Here is a 9,162-nt window from a genome sequence, read left to right as displayed (position 1 = left end):
CGTGTTTGATTGTGTATCCGGCATGTCTGGATGGCCGCATTCAAACAGAGAACACTCATCTGCTGCATCCCAAAAACGCTGTTTCAGGGTTCCACACCCTTTTCACCGGCAAAGACTCTCTCTATCTCTCATTTAGGGTTTTGGATTGAGAGCTTTTTGACTTAGGGCTTAACTTATGGATTTCAAATTTGGGTTCGATTTATGGTTTTGAATTAGGGCCTTTCTAATATTTTAATTTTATGGTTTGAAAATAAGAAATTTCTTTGATTAGAGTTTTTTATATTTGATTAGGGTTTTTTTTATTAGGGTTTGAATTATGGTTTTTTATATTTAGTTTTTATAGTTTATTTATAGTTTCTTTGATTTTATATTTTATTTTTCTTCTAATTTAGGGGTTTATATTTTATTTTTTTCTTTAATTTTATGATTTATTTATAGTTTTTTATTTTATGGTTTATTTATAATTTATTTTTCTGGTAGTTTAAGGTTTGTTTGATTTTATGGTTTATTTATGATTTATTTTCTTGCAGTTTATAGGGTTTTACAGTTTATTTATGGGTTTTCTATTTGTATATAAAAAATATGAATTACTATTTTTATCAAATTATGCAAAATTTAAACATTTGTTGATACATGGATCCAATTTAAGATGAATATTAGAGGCTAAAATTCAGATTTTTTTTATAAACTTTCATAATTAGATTCAATTCTTATTTTTTTCTCATATTATCCAAATTTTAAATATTTTTTTATATTTGAATCCAATTCAAGATTCAGCCCCAGAACTAAAATCCATAATAAACATGTTAAACACTCATGGTGGAGATAGATCACACGGTCCAAAACAAAGTTATCCTACTCATCATCCATGTGTCCAATTTGTTCATAAATCAAACACCAAACACAAGAAACACAACTTCTCATCCAATCGTAACAAACATTGAACATAGTACAGTTGTTATAGAAGAAACAAAACATGTGTTGCATGTTAATATCTACTGCTCTGTCCAAGCTTGAACAATCAATCAAACAGACCCTTAGGTGTCCAGCAATGTTTCACCCCACCCGTGAAACAGTGGTGTCTGGAACACCTGAGATAAAAACCAAAAAACACTCAAGACCAACGTTAAAATCAGTTCATTAGGCAAATAGAAAAAGTTTTTGAATCGACACCTTTTTACATCATATGACACATGCTATTAAAAAAATAAAAATTGTTACAGATAATAAAAATAAATTCGAATGGACTTAAAATAGTGTCTTTTTGAATCTTTGGGCTAGATTTTGACATTGCTTAATGCCTGTTTGGAATCTCAGCACTGGGATGGGCGTTTATGCATTTGGGATGGAAAGTGAGGCCCTTTCTCTTTTGTATTTACACTAAGGATGGATAGCTGGCAAAGCAGCTGCCCCTTCCTCAAATGCATAAACTCCATAAACGTCCATCCAAGCTACCATTCCCAAACAGACCCTTAATGTTGTCAAGAAAATCTCTGTACCCAGCCAGCAATGTCCAGACAGGACCAACGAACATACAGCGGAGCCCAAACATGGCCAGGACTCAAACTCTAGAGGATCCAAATTGAGCACCAGCCAGTTTGTGCAAATAACCACACGAAAGGCTACCTCACTGTCTACCAACTTTAGCAAGTGAGCAAATAAAGTGTTAGAATTCATACCATTAAAAGTCATGCAAACACAGTTCCCAAGGAGTTTGGTGCAGTGGAACGGGTCTTAACCACTAGACGGGTGGTCAGGTGGTTAGGGTTTCATTCTCATAGTGTCAAACCCCTTTGCATTAATCAAAGCAACGGATAAAAGTCAAGGGATAAGCCATTGCTCAGCCCAAGCTGAGCGCCTCCCTGGGAGGGTGCACCACAGGTTAAAAACGTCGGGAAAATTACCATAAATACAGCAGGCTTAGCCAGTGCAACTAGGTCTCTGATCCCAAGGGTGGTTATACCAACCTTCATGAAAAGAAAAAACAACCTAACCCCAGCTTTCTCTGATAAAAAAAAAACCATGCAAACACAAAACATGGGTTTGTCCACCACGGAACGAGCTTAGGCAATCATGTTGGCCAACACACACACACACACACACACACACACACACACACACACACACACACACACACACGTTGCAATTTAAAATGCTTAAGCAATGTTGAGAAGTAAACAAAAACTCAACTCAATCAATATGGTCTTTCCTAGGTTCAAAAAGCTACCACCACGACAACAGAAAGCACTTCCCTTCAGAAATAAACCCATTGTTTTCATTTGCAATTTTCAGGAAAAATGGAAAATGTATCCAAGAAAGAGAAAAGGAAAATTGAAGGGATTCACTAATATAAACTCCACGGCCACCTTCACCTCGAACATATCTGAATAACCAAAGAGTGGAAAGTTCAGAGCCTTCTTCCTCTTCGTCCACCCTTTCTTCTGGTGCTATCAGTAGGAATGGGGGTCACGTCCTCTGTAACAGAGCCACAAACATAATACCCACGCAATCATACATAACGAACAGAGTGGGGATTCAATCGAAAAGAATTTGGTTCTTTGAATTAGTTGCTACTTCATCAATCTTATTGGTCGAGGCCCATCTTTTGATTGACAAAATGGGAATTTTGAAAATTTCCAAGTTTCATGGTAAAAATCTTAATCTGGGGTTTCCCCCCTCAAAACATGAAAAAATAAAAGCACAGAAATATGCAATTCAACATATTTGCTCGTACCTATACGGCCAATTCTCATTCCAGAACGAGCCAAAGCTCGAAGAGCTGATTGTGCACCAGGTCCAGGAGTCCTGGTTTTGTTCCCACCTGTTGCCCTTAACTTAATGTGAAGAGCAGTAATGCCAAGCTCCTGCAAGGCATAATACAGTGTCAGATGTGATAAGGACCTTGGATCCAAACAATTTCTATGAAAAGAAGATTTAGGAGAAGAAAAGATAAAGGAAGAACCAGGTAGGATCTGAGTAAAGCAAACATTTTACTAAGATTACAGTGTGTGGGGTTGGTTTCCACAACCAAGTTAGAGCACAATCAAGTGAACTCATTTGACTCAAATATAAAACTAAACAACTTAGCCTGTCCAAAGACTTTGAATCATATGAGGGAGAATTCGTGGCAAGACAACCAAGACCCATAAGAGCCAAACAAATTCCATATAACAGCCTACTCAAGCCCCATTTAATCATCCGACTCATCTCTTAAACCACAGATCCAAGAAGATCCACACACCTACCACAGACAATTATGCAATTGCTACAACCGGATAAAGGGCTAGTCAAGGAAATCAATACCTTGCAACGCTGAGCTACATCTTGAGCTGCAAGCATGGCAGCATAAGGGGAGGACTCATCTCTGTCAGCTTTGACTTTCATGCCACCTGTCACGGAATGAACACACTTTCACTTAGTTCAACATGCCTAGCAATTGGGAATGGCATATCCGGACTGAAGAGAGACCTGGGTTGCTAGAGAATGCCAGGATACACTAGCATAATGCATGGCTGGAGTGAAGCAACAGAGAACACAAAATGTCCAATGCATGGGCACATACTTTGTGCAGGTTCCATGGTGACAAGGGGATGGGCAACAACAGCTTACATTAAGTTCACTAAAAAGCCCCACAGAACTACCAATATAATTACTAATTGTGCACTAAAACACACAGAATGAATCACACTAGCTCATGACAATGCCAAGTCCTGTCACCCAAATAATAGATCAGTGACTCGGTGGTCCAATGTTCCCATTTGACTGAGGTTGACAAGTTTGGACTTAATTATGGAATCAGAAAGCAACATGCCAATGATGCCATCCAAAGAAGTTTTTTCACATGCAGTACTTGTTACTAAAACAAAAAATGAGGGAGATTCGTGAAAAAAACAAGCACCTGTGATTCTTACAAGAGTTTCCCTTCCAGACAAATCTGTTATATGCTGCAAAATACAGTTCCAATCAATTCATATGAGTATCAGCAAGTAAAAACGAGATACCTTAAACCAGGAAAAATCGTGTTTTACAAACTTGAAAAGACAGCAAACTGTGAAAATATCCAGATATACAAACTTCAAGGATTCAATCATCAGGTAGGCCCAGGCCCATGCTTTGGAGAATGAAGGTAAAGGAACTAACCACAAAAGTATCATTGAAGGAGGCAAAGATATGAGCCACCCCAAACACATGTTCACCCTCCCGAACATTGGGTCCTAGTGTCACATTCTCCTCCTTAACTTCTCGAGTCTTCTTCCTTCCAGACTGCCATCCACCAGTAGGCAATCATTATTATTAGCATTAGTGGATGAAAGTATGGTTAATTTATAACATTCAGCATATAATATAAACATGTTAAACTAAAGTATTTGTATTCCAAGCAAAAGAATACAATTAAGAGAGAAAAATGGAATTGATCAGTGGACTAAGAAGAGCCCTCAATATAGATGCCTAATAAGTTTGATCCCACAGATTGAAGCTCTTAATCCTTTTGGTCGTTCTTAAATATAACATCTAGAAGTGCTGCAGTCAATGATCTTGGCTGGTGTATTTGATGAAGATGTTATTGATCTTACAACCAAAATATTACAATAAAATGTATTACTACGTCACTATTACTTTTGTTATTGGTAATTGTTTGTTCAAACATATAATTAGTTTGAAAACTTGATCACCTTTAGGTCAATAAATGTCCCATACATATATTTACATGCATAGCATATAAGCATCAACTGCATATACACATGCACAGGCATCCCACCTTCACCATCCCTTCATCAGCTATATCCTGCATTCATGTCCGAGGGATATTCTCCTTAAACAAATGTTAAAGTTGTTACTGCATAAGAGCTTCCTCCTTTCCCACTGTTTTCTATGATTTTTCATTCCAGCAAAATAAGGAGCTCACTCCAGTGGAATAAGGAGAAAAACAGTAAAGAAAAAGAGGCGAGAACAACTTGCACCCTCTACCCCAAATTACCAAAGATTTTTTCATTTAATCTAAGTCATTTTCCACTTTCAGGGTTCAAATAGCCTGAACTATCACAAAAATTGAAAAATAATATTTGGACTGGAAAAAAGACAACAATGTCAACCTTTGGTACATTAACCATTTTCACCATCACACCAATGTTGTGAAAAGCGTTGAGGCGTAGCGTAGCCCTCCACTAAAAACTGAAGTGAGGCATAAGCCATGAGGCATAAAGCGTAGGCCTCATTTTTTTTTAAAACTTACAAAATTCCTTTGAAAATATGTAAAAATATAAATAAAAGAAATGCAACATACCAACATTTCACAATTGAAAAAATCATGCTTTTACATCATTACAACTTGATCCAAATTGTGATTTCCTAAAAATACCATGTTTAACACATCCATGATGTCAAATTGATCAGATAAAGCTCGCAGGGTGAGAAAGAGAGAGGGAGGGAGACAGCGAGAAAGGGTGAGACAACGAGAGGGGGAGGGGGGGGACATATAGAGAGGGAGAGAGTCGAGACAGAGGGAGAGATATAGAGAGAGAAAGGGAGACCAAGAGGGAGAAACAAAGGGAGACAGTGAGAGAGGGAGGGAGAGAGGGAGAAACAGAGAGAGATAGAGAGAGAGAGATTTACTGAGAAAGGGACGGTGACGCCACCATATTCTTCTTCTTCCTCTTTTCAGAAGAGAGAGAGAGAGAGGGAGACAATGAGAGGGAGGAGGGTGAGAGACAAGAGACAAGAAGGAGAGGCCCTAATCAATCAAGGCCTCCTTTTTTTTTCAAATGGAGGCTTTGACCCCCATTTGACTTGAAAACTGAGGCGCAAGCCTCAAGCTTAAATGTGGCTCGCCATGAGGCATGCGCCTCACTAATTTTAGGATTTATATGTGTGCCTCAAGGCACAAAGGGCCTTGCCTCAAGGCGAGGCCTGGGCCTTGAGGCACATTTTTAACAACACTACATCACACTCAATCACATTTTTAACAACACTACATCACACTCAATCCATGACAAGCTTAAAATGCAGATGCACTAAAGAAGAATAACACAAGTAATATTATAATAGGTAAAATGTAAACATCTTGAATAAAGAAACTAGAATGAGGATAAGGAATTTCTCAACAAGCCATTATGTTTGTAATACAGTGTTTCACTGTTGTGAAAAGCACGCCTCGAGGGAAAGCAAGGCCTTTTTTGCCTTGAGACACACCAATGAAGCACAAGTGCCTATTTTTCCCTTCCTCTGTTCTTCTTCTTCCCTCATTTTTCTTCTTCCCTTCTTTTGTTCTTCTTCTTCGCCTGTTCTTCTTGAACAATTAGGCCTATTAATAAGAAAATTACTTTGTTCTTGTTAATTAATTAATTATATATAGAGATTTAGTAATTCATTGATTTGTTGCTTATTTGTGCTTTATACGAACGGCATGCTATTTGTATTATGTAAGTGTTTACTATGTATAACTATGTGTGGTTCATAGCATTATGTGGTCCTTTATACAAATATGTAGAATGATTACTTTGTTCTTGTTAATTAATTAATTATATATAGAGATTTAGTAATTCATTGATTTGCTGATTATTTGTGCTTTATACGAACGGCATGCTATTTGTATTATCTAAGTGTTTACTATGTATAACTATGTGTGGTTTGTCGCATTATGTTGTCCTTTATACAAGTATGTAGAATGATTATTGCTAGTTATTGTGATCTTCTTGAAGAGTGTTTATTAATTGTCTTTATGTTGTATTTATATTAATTGTCTCTTGTTCCTTGGTTAAATAATTACATCTTCTTTGTTCGATCAGTTAAATTATTGTGTTGTAGTCATTGCTTGGAATTTGTTTTATAATTTAGTTTAGATTCTACTTTTAATATCCAATTATTCATTAATAGTACATAAATTATACAGCTTTATTTTTGTTTTTTATTTGATCACATTTTTTAATATTTTTTTTAAGCTTACCCTTTATGCCTTAAGACTCGCTTCATGAGTGGGTCTTACGCCTCACTACGCCTCAAAGATATTCACAACATTGCAGTGTTTAAATATATGTTCTCATTCAACCAGCAACAGCATTTAAATATATGTTCTCATTCAACCAGCACCCCATTTGAGGGAAGTGGAAAATATAACTAGCTTTTTCAAAAGCCAATTGAAAAAAAAAAAGCAAACTGATTAAGAATAACCCAGGCAGAAGACAATTTCAAGCTCAGTACTGCATGCCAGATGTGTGGGTGCACAAGTACAATCACAATAAGAGTGTTGAATGCTTCCATAAATACTACCTAAAGCACAATGTTTTATAAAATGGAAGAGAAGACCAAATAACTGAAGCTTGAGGACTATGTTCGGATTCATTGACAAGAGAAGCAAGCAAAAGAACAAACCGGTGAAAGGAGCAATCTGGTCCTTCTGAGAACAAACTGTAGAACTGGGAAAGAACCATCAATGACGCCGGCTGACCCCACACATCCTAACCTATGGTTTTCAGGTCCTAGAAGAAAATGGATCAAATTTGGGCAGGGATCATGGTGCGGCACTATCTTATCCAAGACATCCATGATCTAGCCTTCGACTCCCATCAGGACAATCCCATTTAGGTTATCAAAAACAAAATTAAAAAAAAAGAAAACACGCAGACTCCAACACGCATAAACACGAATGATGTTACAAAATTCATTCATTACCACTACTATCAGTGAAAACCACAACAGCAGCAACAACAAAAACCACAAACCATACAATCAGAACCATATCGAGCGATTATCCCTAATTGATACACTACCCACCTCCAAAACCACCAGCAAAAAGCCCAACAATTCATCACTACAATTTCGAATCCTATCGTTTTCGCCATCTATACGCCAAAATACCAAAAATAAACAAATAAACAAACAAAAAGCAAACTAAAGGAATCTTCCGCAAACATCACTTCCACAGACATGCGTCCTCCGGATCTGATTCATCCTTGCAAGACCCAATCTTTTAAAAACTATATAAGCACCGAAATAACGAAATCAATAATCATTGCTCTAGGCTCTCCCCTTTTCCGAAACCAAGACAGAAACCCCCAAGCTCCCAAGTTATCAACACTCCGAAGCAGTGCAGAATCGCAACAAAATCAGAGGGAAAAAGGATTCAATAGCAAAAGAGAAGATCTCGAAGACGAAGAAGAACTCACCATTTTGGTCCCTCTTGTTGGGGAGGTCGGGAACCCCGGGCGATGGCGTGCTCTCTCTCAAAACCCTAGCTGCGAGAAAACTGCTACTTTAACGCATTAGATATATATGTATAGATAGCTTCCGAAGGTTAGGGTTTCTTTTATGAGAATACCGAAAAAACCATTTGATTTGTTACATTTGACCACTTCGGGGTTGAAAATGGATCGGTCTCGGTGGGAGATCCGTTTCGAATGCCTGACATGTCTGGAATTGTGGAGTTTTTATATGAGATCCGGATATATAATCAGATCCTATGATTCCTATCTCACAAAGACAGGAAGGACAATACGGATAGATGATTGGTAGATGGAAGCTTTTGAGGAAATTTTAAAAATGAGAACAGGAGGACACGCGTGTACTTGTACACATAGGGAATGTTTGATGGGTTGCACTGCTCGGGACAAAAAGCACAAAAAGATCATATTTTTTAACAAATTTGGGACACGGCAAATGCACGAAAGGCCATTCACTTTCTTTTTGTTCTGCATACCGTCAGGGTATGTTTGATGGCTTGTTCATGGTCGGATGAAATGAACAAAAAGAACAGAACAATGGTTTTGTTCATTTCGTAACAACTGTTCCAAGTCTAACTTTTGTTTGGACCGTACTCAAAAGTTAGGTTCCAAATATCTGGTGTTTGATGACGGTGTGCGAATAACTTGAACAGTCATGAATACAAAAACAATGAAAATCTGTTGAAAGAGCATCAAAGTACATTTAAAAGACTCATTGACAGGAAATTTGTGTATACATGGATACAACTGACGACCCCACAGGGGACAACCAGTTAACTGAGGTGGTTGGTTCAATGAGTTGTTTATATCTTGAAGGGCTTAACTAAACAAAAAAAGATAATGGTTGGTACCATAGATTAAACCAAAAAAAGTGGTCATTAGCTGCAATGGATAGAATCATTCACCTGATGAAAAGAAATTTAACTACATTCTTGTTTTATAGTCA

The 9,162-nt window shown here is 37.4% G+C and overlaps 1 protein-coding gene across 1 annotated transcript; it reads right to left on the bottom strand.

Moving 5' to 3' along the window:
• Window positions 1-2,166: 2,166 nt before the first annotated feature.
• Window positions 2,167-8,251, bottom strand: LOC149828910 (small ribosomal subunit protein uS11y-like). Its single transcript, XM_090017797.1, has 6 exons — window positions 8,163-8,251; window positions 4,141-4,263; window positions 3,899-3,944; window positions 3,304-3,389; window positions 2,735-2,864; window positions 2,167-2,475 (listed from the first exon to the last, which is right to left on the bottom strand). The coding sequence occupies exons 1-6, from the start codon at window positions 8,163-8,165 to the stop codon at window positions 2,408-2,410; spliced, it is 456 nt and encodes a 151-aa protein (XP_089873923.1). The 5' UTR covers window positions 8,166-8,251; the 3' UTR covers window positions 2,167-2,407.
• Between the last annotated feature and the right edge of the window lie 911 nt (window positions 8,252-9,162).

Source organism: Nuphar pumila, chromosome 9 (genome assembly GCF_984573655.1).
Source record: "Nuphar pumila chromosome 9, dmNupPumi1.hap1.1, whole genome shotgun sequence".
NCBI lineage: Eukaryota > Viridiplantae > Streptophyta > Magnoliopsida > Nymphaeales > Nymphaeaceae > Nuphar > Nuphar pumila.
Note: the sequence above shows the minus strand (reverse complement) of the source record. Positions and strands in the feature narration are given on the sequence as shown.

Bases quoted from the DNA above. Each gene is read 5' to 3' on its own strand.
- LOC149828910 (XM_090017797.1), bottom strand. The intron at 3,390-3,898 runs GTGCTTGTTTTT...ATTCCGTGACAG, and splicing joins AACTCTTGTAAGAATCACAG to GTGGCATGAAAGTCAAAGCT. The intron at 2,865-3,303 runs GTATTGATTTCC...TATGCCTTGCAG, and splicing joins ATGTAGCTCAGCGTTGCAAG to GAGCTTGGCATTACTGCTCT.